The following is a 14,132-nucleotide window of genomic DNA, read 5'->3' as shown; positions in this document are numbered from 1 at the left end:
TGGAACAGTGGCTATGTGGAAAACTCTTCTAGGTCAGCTACTGTAATGTAAATATACTCAGCAGCTTGTTCCAGAATAAATTCCTCATATAGAAAAGTCCTCACTTATGACCTAAAAATTACTTTTTCCAGCACAATCCATCGATAGTTCCATTCATAACTAAAAGACAAGCTGCAGCTAGAAGACAAATAGAGGCAGAAAAGGCTTTTTCGCTTCTAACTCATGGAAGATCAGGTGGATGTAACTAAAACCGCATTTAAATCTACACCTATCATCTGAGGATCTGCATTAAAACGCAATTCTGACTTCAAGAATCACAGACTGCAGCTCCCCTCGGTAAAACGCTCCGGCTGTTTCGTCAAGCACCGCGCCGGGCGAGAGCTCTGCACTGCCGCACCGCCAGCCTCCGCCAAAGGCAGCGAGGGGATGAGCAGGAGACGGTGCTTCGCGACCAGAAGAGCGCCTGGCTATTCGGGAAGGACGAGAATAGGAGGCCCAAACCCGTGTGCGGTAAGCAAGTTATCAGGACCCAAAATCCCAGTCCCGCGACGGGAAACGCAGAAAAGTTAGGGAAAGCCGGGTTGTGTTTCGAGTCCGAGCTGTCCACAGTTGGACAACCCCCGGCAAACCCCCAGCTGGGTGCCAAGCCCGAAGCCCGGCGCGGCCGCGATCCCTCCAAACCCGAGGACGGGGGCTGGAGGCGCCCGTCCCCCAGCGATGCGGCGCTTCGGGCGCTCGCTGACCCGGCTGCCCCCACTGAACCTGCCTCCGCCTCCAGCGGGACTGGCGGCGCGGCCGGAGCTCCGCCAGCATCGGCGAGACAGAGACAGGCGGGCGGCGGGAGCGTCGTTGTACCCGCGGAGCGCCCAGAATACAGCCACCGCGCCGGCTCCGAACCCTCCGCTCCGGTGCCGCGGTGCCGCCACCCCTTTCAGCGGGGACACCCATGGGAGCTGCCCGGAGGCATCCCTGCTGAGCAGCTGGGACATCCGCGGGGACCCCCGGGGGATGGAGGTGGTCGGTACTCACGGCGGCGGGCGGGCGGGCGCGCAGCCCCGGGGCATGGCGGCAGCGCGGGCGGTGCTGCGGGGCGGCAGCTGCGGCTCTGACCCGGAGCCGGATCGCAGCGCGGGGAAGAGAAGGGAAGGGAAGGGGAAGTGACAGGCGGTGCCGCCGCCCCGCTCCGCCCCGCTTCGCTGCTCGCTGTGGGACGCGGCCCGGCCGTGCGGCCGCAGCTCCCTCCGCCGGCCGCGGGCGAGAGGCACCGGGCGGCCCCGGGGAGAGCAAGAAGCGGACTGCAAAGGGGAAAGGGACATGGGAAAGGGAAGAAGAGAGAGGCCGGGGGTGGGGGGGAGGAGGGGGAAGGAAAGGGAAAAGGGAGAGGGAAAAAGTGAATCGGGAAGGGGGACGGGAAGGGGAAGAGGAAAGGAAAAGGAAAAGGAAAAGAATAAAGGAGAGGAAAAGAAAAATTTACATGGACAGGAAAGGATGGGACAAGGAAGAAATACCCACGCTATTGGAACAGCAATTGCAGCAGGTTTGCACCACTGAGAAGAGAAACACTGCAGAAGAGCCCATAAATAAAGCACAGTTCAGTTGAGGCACTGAGAGCTCAGAGATGATGTATCCTCTGCTGCCTGTGCCCATCTGTTGGGGGAACATTCTCCTGCAAGGAACAGGAAAATCCCCAGATACTTCAGCACACCAGCAGGCTGCAGCATGGACAGGGAACAGAGCACTGCACTGATACCCAGGGTGAAGCCCAGCCGTAGGTCCCAACCCCATGCAGGGACACCCCACACACCTGGAGCCAGGAGTCTCTGGGACACTGGGTCACTCTGAATTCAGGCAGAGCCATTCTCCAGTGCTTGTGCTGGTTGGTGTTGGGCAGGAGCTCTTGCTTCTGACGTTATCCAGCTAAGAGAGGTAATGTCACTTTGGAGTGAAGCTAAAGCAGAGCAGGTTTTGGGAGTACATGGATGGGGAGCTTAGAGGGTGATGATTTCTCACCTGCTCTCCCATGCCTTCAGTCCAGGTAGTTTGTTGGAGGTTGCAGGCACCTCCAACAGCACAAATAACCTCTATGCTGCCCATGATAGTAACGACCCTCTGCATACTCTATGATCGTTCTGGACAGCCAGGTTTAATCCAGCTATTGATTTATCTTGCAGATACTGTTCTTAGTTCACAAAATTCAGACCTTGCCAGAAGTTCTGTTGTTGTATTAGCAATGAAATGCTGCTGCTGAATGAAGGTCTTGTGCTTCTTCAGCAGCAAATGATGCTTATCTATTGATCTGCTGTTGTTATATGCACACCAGTGTCAAGAGCAAAAGCAAACAGCTCCCATTTGTGTCCACCAGAGCAAGTTAGGCCAGGAGCTTTCTACGATTTTTCTCTTTCCTCATGATCTCTTCCCTGTCTCTTCTACACTAGACTCCACCTGGCCATCAGGACAGAACCCTTTGTCTTCCACTTTCCACCTCAACCCACCTGCATCCAGCTGGCACAGCCTTAGCAGTGCTCACTCACCGGACCAACTCTTGGGTCAGATACACAGCTCAGATGTTGAAGCCACAGTATAAATGAAGCACATTCACGATTTCTGCACTGGCCCTCAGTCCAAACCATGAAAGAATCCTCTAAGGACACTTAAGCTCCAATGAAGTGCCCATGTCTTTTCCCTAGTCCTTTGTCTCAGCAGAGCTGGGTTGACAGACATTCTTATAACTTGGATCAAATCCTAGCACTGGAAAGCTTTTGGAAAGTTTTGGACACAGTCTCATTGTTTCACCTCGTTATAACACTTGCCTGGTTGGAAGGATGGGGCAATTCCCCTGCTTGCCATCTCTTTTAGGACTAACACACATGAAACAGCAAAAGATTTCGGGCTTCAGTCCTGAGCTGAAGCTAAGAAATAGTTTTGTTATTTATACTCTGCCATGAGGTGGATTCTTCCAGCTCACACCTCCAGCCTGTAGAATGGCTTCAACTTGATGAAGCAAGCTCATAGCAGGAAGGTCACAGAGTGTCCTTCTGCCCCTATGTCCAAATGTTTCACTGCTCCTGTAAAACATGAGAAGTTGCTGTTTGCCTCACTTTGTCTTTCGTCCACTTCCCGAGTTACCAGGACAACAAAGAGTAGGAGGGAAGTGCCTATGTGTAGCTCTGAAAGAGTAATCTCTATGCATACCCTCCTACTGGGAAAGATTGGCAAGCAGTATCTGTTCAGTGGAAGGTGGGACTTCGGTTTCCACCAAAAGCTGCTGGAAACCCTACCTTCCACACTGACCACCCTTCCTGCATGCTGGCAATGGCCAGTGAAGTGATGTATTCCATGGCAGCTGCACAAACATCCATGACAAAAGCAAATGGAAGGCAGAGTACAATGAAGCCATGGGATGCTAGGATGGGATGCTAATATCATGTTTGAGTTTCCCCAGGATAAGGCCCTTTTGTACAAGTCAGCATCCAGGAAATAAGTTGGGAACTTTCATTTTCCTCAGAACATCCTCTTTTGCTCACATCTGCAACAAGAACAGAATATTTGACCTTAACGTGCCCTGTCAGTTTCAAGACAGAAGTGGCTCAGGTCCACTAGGGTACTTCTTCGTATCTGAGGAGCAAGAGCCCACTGTGGCATTTGGAGAAGGGCAGAATTTGAGAGAACCATCAGGGTTTGATTGTCATATTCATGGTTTGGGTAAGCAGCAGGATGGCTGTCGTGGAATTCAAATGTACTAAGCCCAGACCTTTCCTGATGTTACCCTTTTCTCAGACTATGTTGCTGAGGCAGAACAGATTCCCTATCCTGTGCTCATCTTCCTAATGATGATCACTGCAACTTCAATGCTGGTACATCTTGGAAGCAGAAGGTTCTCTGCCTATTCTGATGCTCCAGACATGTTTCCAGGGTAAATGTGATGCAGTAAACCCCCTCCCAAAGGGCAATGGCCCTTTCCAAGGCAAACTAGGGATCAGGCATGAGGGAGGATCACCCATAGGAATGCTGCTTAGTCTCCTTGTCAAGATGTTCCAAACACAGGAGCTTATAGAAGGAACAGATGGCAGAGGCTCTGCCTGAGAGGACTCAGAAAAGCTGGCAACACAGGAGAAAAGTCAGAAGGAAGCATAAGCACTCTGCCTGTGCCATGTCTTGCCCACCATCTCAGCTGTCCTACCTCAAGCCTTCTTCTGCATGAGGCTTCCGAGGGGAGCTAGGAAGAAGCAAAACTCGTATCTTCACTTGGCATTCTAATTTGACAATACTTCGGGAAAAAAAATAATTAGAAGAAATTGTTTTCATATCACTGCAAAATTTAAACTCGAGCTTGAGAGGTTTGAGTTTTTATCCAGCTTTTGAGGTCTCCTCTCACAGCAAACAGGAGAGGAGCACATGAGTGTGAAGGAAGTTACTGAAGGCTCAGAACGTTTCAAAAATGAAGTGGGTTATAAATCAAAGTTAGATAAAGAAGTTAGAAACCTTGAATTTATTAAAGCCAAGAAAGAAAATGCACATGGAGGATCAGAGAAACACCCAGAGACGGACACACCGTGTTGCCTGTTTTGAGTATTTGAAAATTGTGGAGTGTGACCGCAGTACTGCAGAACGAGCTTTCAAAGCTATGAGATGGCACTGCACGACAGGTGAGGACCGTTCCCCCATCCTATCTTTCAGCAGTTTAAGATTCCTATTTTTAAAAATACTTTCCACCACAACCATTTTATGATTAGTTTGCAAATAGAAAAATAAAATCTCAGAAAAATGGAGGAAATCACATGGTCAGTGCCAGAAGACTGGAAACAACTGATTTCTTATGCGATAGGCCTTCTGGGATTATCAATCTCTCTCTCTCTCTCTACATATATGCTCTTAAAACTGTGCTGCTGCAGCAGGCTCCAAGAAAGGCATCACTGGGCAACAAAAGGCCAGGGAGACAGTTCTGGAATGAGCACATTTTCATGCTGCTTAGCTTGAAGCATTTTAGCTTCTGAAGAGAAGAAAGGCCCTTTTCATGTTTAGACCTTCAAGGGGAAAAAAAAAGCAGGAGCAGAGCTATTGTGGGTTGGACTTTTCTCACTGTGGTGCGTGAATATTCTGTATAATGCCCAAGGATGCCATCCCTGCTTCTGGCAGACTTTGTCTACAGAATGTTTTTTTCCACAATCTTGAGCATATTTCAAACAAGATAGTGATGACACTTGGTTACAGGTTCCTTTTTTTACTGTAGGAATTTAAGTGTGATACAAAAGTCTTTAAATAGTAAATAATTTGATGGCAAAATTAATTGAACTCTGAACTAATTAATTTAGGCTCTGATCTTGCAAATACGAGCTATAAGAATCTACACAGAGGATCAGGAACAGCCACAAAAAAGATATCTTTTGACTTCATTAGGATTATTTTTATGTGTAAGGAACAATTTAATATGTGTTTGGCAGAATCTTACACAACAGTTGCAGGGGATGAAAAAATACTGTAGTATTAAGAAAACTTCACCTTCCCATTAAAACAAGGCTAAAACCTGCAATTCCTTCTAATAACGAAAAAAAAATTATGAACAGGTCCAGGCAAAAGTCTGTTTAGACAGACCTCCTATTATTGCTACATGTTCTGTCTCAAAAGATGAGAATCTGTTAAGCTCAGAGTCAATATACTGTTTCCAAATTCCCCAGACTGAGTATTAAATCATCCATGCTCGGATTTATGTTATTAATACAAAAGATGAGGAACTGATACCAACTTTTTCCCTCTGATATCTGAATTCCTTTCAGAAGGCTGATCAAACTGGCATGTTACAATAAAAGAAAGGATCTAAGTTGACTTACCTCCACTTTCAGGAGTGCGCAGCCTTTCAAGAACTCTTGAATATTACTGATGCAATCAGCTTCATTTTTAGGCTCCAAGCAATACTAAAGAAAGAAAATCCACTGATCTCATTGCATTGCCTGTGCTGAGAAGGCCTGCATGAATATTGACATGTGCATTTTATACTGAATTAGGGAAGTTTCTTCAGGGGGCGGGTGGGGGTGGCAGGCAAGCTGTTGAAGCAGGAAGAAAGCCACTGAAGGAAGTGATGCACACACAGAAATGGTCGGCATCTTGTTTTGAATGTCAGCATATGACAGTGTCCTAAGTGACGGTGGGAAATTGATGACCTTAAACAAGACACTGCCCTGAACCACCAAATGTAAGAAAAAGAAAAGGAGCTAGCAAAACTGTTTTCTGCATAATGAAAGGCTCCTGTTTCATAGGGTGGAGAACCTGTTATGCTGTTTTTTGGGGTTTTTTTAAACTTCTCTTCTGTGTTGCCAGTTCCTATCTCTAATTGGACTCCTTCCCTTTTTTATCTCCTGCAGATTCTTATCACGCTTATGGACTGTAAATACACGCCTTGTCAAACTGTAACAGCAGGCATTCACATGGCTTCAATACCAATGGATTTGCTGGTCTTGGGACAGACCAAATGGCACAAATGCCAAGGGCTATTATTTACTCCTGTCCTAATCTGCTTCTCCAGTGCATTTCCTGACTAACAAAGCATTTTGCAGTAAGAGTTCTGAAAGAGTGAATATATTTACAGTCATAATTAATGATAGTTATGTAAATACTGATACATTGCATATCCTTCTATTCAAAACCAAAATATTCTGATCTCTGGTGAGCCAAGTATTTCCTGCCACTGACTGAACAAGTGTAAGCGAGCCAACTGCAACCTTGCAGGGTTTTCTTCTGGATGTAGAAACAAAATCAAAGAACTAAAGCTACAACCATACTTTGCTCTCAATTAGAAACTTAAATGTAAAACGCCTCTCTCTGAACCTCCTTGCTCCTCTCATTTACCTAAGTAACTATGCCTCAGAATGCCCAGGGCAGAGTTTCACTGAGCAGGGCTCTGTCTCAGGCTAACGAAATACATCAGAAAGCATTACCTTTTCTGCAGATCCCGGAAGAAGTCGATTAATGAGTTTACAAAGCACAGTTCCATCTTTCAGAGAAGTTTTCAGGAACTCCTCCGGATCATCTACTATTTTCTTAGGAGAATTTAAGACTCCTAGTGAAATAAGCCACGTTACAATCTGTTCTTCTGGATTCATGGCGGAGAGTTCTGCCGCCAGTGCTGTTCTCCTGTGCAACAGCGTACTGGAACCCACATCCGTGATTACATCTTCCTGATGCAGCTCAAGTGTGAAACTACGGCGTTTTTTTGGTTTTTTTTTTTTTTTTTTTTTTTTTTTTTTTTTTGCTTGGTACAAAAACCAAATCTTAGGAACCAAAAGTAGCTACTCTAAGGTAAAAAACTGTTGTTAAAATAAAATAGTTTCCAGCACTCAGTAGGAGACAGGGAAAGCAGATTGTTAACTAAATCTTTGAAAAATCATTGAAAACACAAGAACTTTATATGAATAGTTATTACACCAAAAATATCTCACTTAGGGACTTCCTCCTTGTGGCAGCTGGCACCATATCACCTAGTAAACTTGGTCTGAGCTTCAGGTTATTGCCCAAAGAAGTAAATTTCTTAATACTGTAAATAACAATATATTTACAGTGTTAAAACAGAATTCACAATGGTGATGTTTTGGAGGAATGTTGCACTAAATAGATATTTTTGACTTTATGTGGCAAACGTAGTTATTCAAATTGCCTTTTACAGTAGTTTTCTATTGTCTAATTTTTGAAAATAAATTCTGATCATGCACTTTATGGACAAATAATGCTTCAACTCTTGTGTAGAAGTCCACATATAATCCAAAATGGTTATTTAGAAGATGATAATGTCTCAAAACAATTATCTGGATAACTTCAAAAAGGTCAGGAATTTAAGTCATTCAAAGCTGAGAATAAAATTCCCAACTATTTCACTTGTCTTATTAAGATGCCCCTTTCCACCACCACTTCAGGATCCACTGTAGGTAGTTTTCCACCCTGCCCAGGGCAGTATTAACCATCACTGCTTATCACAGCAAGTCAGAAAAGTCCAGCCATTTTTATAACTGTCCTTTCACAAGAACAGATGGAAAATAAAGCAATTCTGTTCACTATGAAGTTGGAACATCATGGATTGAAGCAATCCAACAGGAACAAAGTATCCTAGAGACCAGAATTTCTTGGTTACAATGTTCTGAGCCAATTCCTACCCTGTTACTTGAAACAGCTGTTTTCAAGAAACCAGTGTTACCAAACTACTTACGATTTAAAGGGTAGGGAAAAACAGAGCAGGAGAGGGATAAATTGTACAGTTAAATGTGCATGGATTTGTCTCCACTTTGCAGGTCTTATATGACCGATACTGGGACCTACCTACGGACCATCTTAACAGCCACCAATAAACGAGAACTGTCCTTTTAGGATTAGACACAATTCTGACTTTTTCCAGGATGAGTTCCAGGTCTCTGTTGTGTGGAAATACTCAGAACACATGGCTGCAGGCACTGTGAACAATAAAGTGGGCTACAGCTCAATCACAGCTCACTGCTATTTGGTGAGGCACCTCTACTAACACGCGTGCAAAATATTTCAAAATAACGACTAATTGGCAATTCAGCTGGTTTTTTTTTTTCCAGTTGTCATAAGCACTACTGCTTTGCAGAAGGGAATACATAGACTATTCACTTTCATAATTCTTTTTTCAAATCTGTAGGTAGCCAAGACAACTGCGAATGCTGATTTCTCAATGGGGACATGCATTTGGATATAGAAGACACTTCAGTCACCTCATCAGAACACAGCAGTTTCTGATATAAAGAGACATACTTCCAACACTGGGACAACTCCACACCTGCTTCACTGAAGTCAGTGTTACAAACCTGAACACCCAAGTACTTCACCCACTCCCTCCTCTAAAGGAAACCTTTGGTATAGATGGGTGGGCTTAGTTTTATTATTATTTCACATGCAGCTGCTGCAGCCAAGCAGATATTAATGGCTGCAACTACAATTAAATGAAAATACTTCCCACATCTTGAACACTTACCAACTGCTTGAAAGACGTGCAGATTTGGATATTCAGAAAGCCCAAAAATTCATGGAGTTTTTGATTAGTCACTTCAATCCCAACCTTACATCTTTTAGAAAGGACTCATCTAAACACATTCCAGCTTGTTTACCCATGCCCGCACCGAAATTAATTCTGTGGCAAACCCAGGGTATGAAGGTAGAGCCAGTAAGGAAGGAACAGCATCTGGTCTGGTCTTTGGAAAGACTTCAACTTTGGCTATTTGCTGATAGCAACAAATCAAGTGAATCGTCGATCACCTCTTGCAGAGTTATAAATACTTATTTACAGCCTGATTTATACCAGTGATGACTAATAGCACAGTGCTATTTTAAAAGGGGCAGCATACACATCACAACAGCATGGCGACAGGAACAACGTAAGAACAGCAGTCACATGTTCAGACACCATTTTTGAGTGGTGCTTCTCAAAGTCACACATAAGCTTAAGTAATTAACTCTTTTTTTCCAGCAGAGGGAAAATACTCAACCACAAAGAACAGCACTGGAGTATTTGTCTGCTGCAAAATCTACTGATACATTTCAACTGGTAGCTTTCAATGATGAAGTTTGACTTGGTGCATGAGTCAATACTGTAGATCAGGGTACATTCTCATTAATTAGGATTTTAGGTAGGCATTGATCTTACAGTAGCTGCCATTTTGGCATTACGCTTTAGGTAGGATGATCCAGTTCAGCCTGAACAGCAGCACTGAAGACTGTAGGTTACTGCTGAAAAAGGAGCCTGGTAGTACAGCTTGTCAGCCTTTCTTGCAGAAGAGATACTGAGATCACTTTGTAACAATAACCCTCCAAGATTTAACACTAGTAAATCTTTACCACGATCCAAGTGTCTGAGTAAGACATGTTTTTTCTTGTTAATTAGACAAAAAACCCCCAAACCCATAATACTTGTTAACAGTAAATTTATTTGCCCTGGGAAATATGCAATTCTATCCATCTGCTACACAGATTTACTCCTAGAATCTGCAGCCCATAACTGAAGTTTAAAGTGATACCCTTATCCCCAAACCCAAAGTTTTAAATCTGTAGACAAGGTATGCATGCTTTTTCTTCTTTAGCTACTCATTATGAACCGAATGTTGTTTAAATGAAATCAGTTTATGTTTATCACAAAAGTCAGTATAAATTTTATTATCCGTGATTGTTTAAGTACTTCAGTTAAATTACGAGTTTTCTACATGAAATACCAATGCCTGGGGATTCCTCTCACATATATTGGCACATCAACATGTACGCATAAGAAAAATGCATCAAAATCAAGACAAAGTTTTGAATGAAGCACTTACTCCCAAGAGATGCAGTGCTGTCTAGTGTACATACAGGAACACTAATTATTCTGGGCATTCATCACTAACATTGTCTCAGTACACCAACACTCCCCATCTCTCATCCAGAAGGTCTAGACAAATCTGTTAACGTAATACAGCAGAACTTTTCACGGTTTCTTAGTCAAGTCCTCTGTATTTAAGAGGACTAAGACTCACTTCTGTGTAACTTGCTCTTTTTTCACTATAAATGGCAAGCACACACATGGGCAACCCAAGTACTTCTCTGCTGTAGGATGTGTGTGCAATGAATGGGCTCACTCTGGACTGTTGGAAGGTGCCAGCTACTGCAGACAGTGGTTGGCTTCCACCAGGAATTTTATATATGTCCAAGAGATCAGTAGTGCTACTTTCAAAGGCAACTCCTGAATGCTTATGCAATCCTCTAGAAAATGGTGGGCAACACTACACTTAAAACTCAGGCTGTATCAGCTGTGATTTGTTATTCTTCAATTTTCCAATGCATATCCACTGTTGCACTGCCACCTTCTAGTCACCGTAACTGGAAAAAGGAAATGCAAGTTAGTACCCTCTCAGAAGCCAAGAGACAAAAAAGATACATTATCTTTGAATTAGTTTTATATACACAGTGAATACATTGGGATTGTATTTGATCTGTTCCAACAGTATGAAAGCACATCAATAGCTAACTACAATAATCAAAATGCCCTGAGGACAACTTGTATTAACGCACACTCCTTGTGTAACACTGTCTCCAGAGCAGGTATTAAGTACTGCAATTCCTGTGTGTATTCCCTCTCCAAATTCCACCCACCACAAAATCCCACCAGCTCTTGATAACCTCAGCATGCTGCTCAGGAGTTCAGTAATACACTGGTATACATACTGGTACTAACTTGTAAGTAATAATGTGCTATAAATTAAATAAAACTTGTGACCAAGGGAAGGTAGACAGCTGGCAATTCCAATCCTGATTTTTCACAAACTTATTATTACCTTCCTTGCCATAAGTTAAGGTCTATTTACTGTTCCCTTAACATTGGTACCATGTCTGTTAAGAATCTGGAAACATTTATAAACTGAAGACAAAGCTAATAAGAGTGCGCTTTTGTCTCTAATATCTGTATTTATTACAACGTGGTCAAAACAGATTTACTAAACTGAAAAAAAGCACTAATTTTTTCAAAAGAAAAGGGAAGCTTTTTCACTTGTCAAGAATAATTAAGCTTCAGCTTCCCAGCTAACAGAGAGAACTGAGGCGCAAACATATGGAATTTTAACGTGTTCTGACACAACCTATACGATGATTTGTCAATACCTTTTTAAGTCTCCTAGAATGCTGTGTATTAAAGACAGTATTTGGTTTTCTTCATTAGAGGATTTAAGACCTGGGTCAAACTATAAATTTAAAAACTGACTCCTAATGTTTTTTTGCAAGTGGGTGGGGGAGTGAAAGGGAAGTGCTACTTTTAGACATATTTCCCTAATCCACTTCAGTGCCACACTAGTGACATCAGTGATTTTTGAATGAAAAAGGTTAGGTTTTTTAACCTTTAGAAACACCTATTGTTCAGTGTCCTTTCAGTAAGACTCAAATTTAAGTACTTCAACAGTCACATTTTAAGAGGAAAACAAAGACAGCATTTGCTAGTGGAAATTTTATCAAGTGATAGAAAAATAAAAAGCTGGTTGGGGAGTAGCTTTTGTTTTGCTTAACTACATGCTTCCCCTGAACAGAAAACACTCGTGATGATTCTGTATTTAATCTGAAACACAATCCAGTACCCTGAAACAAAGCATATTTTTCCTTCATTATCAAGGTAACAGCATCAATTTATCAGGAGTATTTATAAAACGTTACTGGCATATTCTGACAATGGCATTGCACAGTTATTGAGCTGCTGTTACTGACACTCTATATAATAACTTGTAACCCAACTGAGGCTACAAAATCACACAGTATACAACAGATCCTATCCTTCCCACAAGGTAGGATTTCCTTGGTAACAGTGACCACCTGTCAGATAAACCAACTGTACAAACAACAGCTTTTTCTTTTTTACCTTTTAAAAGTTGTTTCTTAGAAGTAGAATTTGAAACTAACAGCAAAGTAAGTTCTTACATTTACAAACTATTTAAAAAATTACATAAAAGAGTACACATGCTTCTTTACATAAATGCTTCTCTTGGAAAAGGTAGTTACCCTTATCCTCTAACTTGTACTAGATTTTATCAAATTCTGCACAGACTATAAATTACTTCCATTTTTTTACCAACAGTTATTTAGTAGAGAAATTTTCCAGAAAGCTGTGTTAGAATGACAGCCACTACCAATTTTTCTTTATGAGTTTTCAGAGAAACAGGAGAGTCACGCTTTCACATAAAATCTGAAGACAGCTGCTCTTGAATCGACTTAAATAGTAATTTTAATAGGGTAGACTTCAGAGCCATGAAACACAGCCGACCTAGTCTTAAATCATTCTGGAGATGCCTGAAGTCTGCAATTTAATCCCAGGACCTCTGCAGAGATCAATTCCTAATCGAAGATTATACTCAGTCTAATTGCCCATCCTGCATGTTAAACAAGACTGATTAAATATCTATACTGACATTCATTATTACAAGTCAGATTTTTATGGTCTGCTCTTACAAAAATTCATACTCAGTACTTTCTGCTACATGATGTAAAGTGCAATTGTAAAAATGTTTTTCTTTAGCTGTACCCAAATCGGACCCGTTTTTGCAGCCAAGTAGTGTCTTGCTGCCATTCCTAACCTGGCTGGCTTACAAAGCCTTCTTAAACCTCCTCCTCCAAAATTTAAACAGAAGTCAAAAATAATACTTAGCCATGAAGAACACCCATTCAAACCCACAAACACAATGACCAGGAAACTTCCTTGCAGCTGTTACACTGCTGTAATATCTACCTTACATATTGGTACAGGCACCACTCATGTCTGCCATCAACACAGATGAAACAGCATTATTTCAGTGGTATCTTCTAGAAGTTATCCCCCTGCAATTAAGAGAAGATACAACAAATTAAGAAAAACACGTTTTACAGCACAAGTTAACCTACAGTAATTGCTCCCATTTCAAAACAATGGCACAAGTTTGGTTTGCATATTACTCGGTTGCAAGTTTTTACTACTTCTTTAAATGGTGGAGGATTCACTGGCTTGGAATGGACTGGAATGGCTTAGAGAGAGGTTGCATGGCTTAGGGATTCTCATTCCTTTTCAATGGTGCACTGCCATGTTAAATCCGTAAGTTGAATAACAAAATTTACTGAGGACTAAACAGTAGTACAAAGGTTTTGGGCTTGTGGTTTGGTTTTTATTTTTAGTTGGAGGTCTTCATGCTTACTATATTCAAGAGCATCTTTTGAACTTCATGGCTTTACCCGAGTTACAGCAACTTGCCACAGGTTCTGCTACATGTACTGGGTATCCCTGCAACGCAGTGTCAAACTAAACAGTTAGGCATCCAACTAAATGTCAAGTTTGCATTTCTTGCTTTAAACTCCCAATAGTTGAGCTGGTATTTTTCAATCTAAACCAATTCCTGATTTTGCAAGGCTTTAATTTTGTTAACATACTGTATATGCAGCCTCTTTAAACATCTTCACTGAAAGATACTGGTCACAAAATACCCCCTCCCATCCCTACGTAGGAATATTCCGTCTACAGTGAGCTGCATTACAGCTTTAGTTTCAAAATTGAAATTAGGTGCTTTTTTTCAGTTTAGTAAATGCTTTTATCCAAGAATTGTTGAATTTGGAGAATTTTTAATGTATTGAGGTATTTATCTTTTTTCTTTAATCTA

General features: G+C 42.2%; 1 protein-coding gene and 1 long non-coding RNA gene across 5 annotated transcripts in view; one reads left to right on the top strand and one right to left on the bottom strand.

The window, feature by feature from the left end:
• The window catches only part of ARHGEF6 (Rac/Cdc42 guanine nucleotide exchange factor 6), a 39,020-nt gene extending 31,869 nt beyond the window's left edge, over window positions 1-7,151 (bottom strand). For 2 of the 4 annotated variants that reach the window (XM_042029341.1, XM_042029342.1), the window contains exons 1-2: window positions 6,933-7,151; window positions 5,829-5,912 (exon numbers count right to left, since the gene is read on the bottom strand). In XM_042029341.1, the coding sequence (XP_041885275.1) occupies window positions 5,829-5,912; window positions 6,933-7,097 (249 nt within the window). In that variant the 5' untranslated portion in view covers window positions 7,098-7,151. Of the gene's footprint in view, window positions 1-1,029; window positions 1,095-5,828; window positions 5,913-6,932 lie in introns of those variants that run through there. The other 2 variants (XM_042029344.1, XM_042029345.1) reach the window with 2 other exon arrangements.
• On the top strand, window positions 140-6,935 carry LOC121665310. The gene is made up of 3 exons (XR_006016324.1): window positions 140-510; window positions 2,436-4,646; window positions 6,360-6,935. It is a non-coding gene; the product is annotated as an uncharacterized LOC121665310 (long non-coding RNA).
• Window positions 7,152-14,132: the final 6,981 nt, after the last annotated feature.

Source organism: Corvus kubaryi, unplaced genomic scaffold, assembly GCF_017639235.1.
Source record: "Corvus kubaryi isolate FWS band 111438036 unplaced genomic scaffold, C.kubaryi_AGA036_p1.0 37322, whole genome shotgun sequence".
In the NCBI taxonomy this organism is placed as follows: Eukaryota; Metazoa; Chordata; class Aves; order Passeriformes; family Corvidae; genus Corvus; species Corvus kubaryi.
The sequence above is the reverse complement of the archived record's forward strand: the minus strand, read 5'-3'. Positions and strand labels throughout refer to the sequence as shown.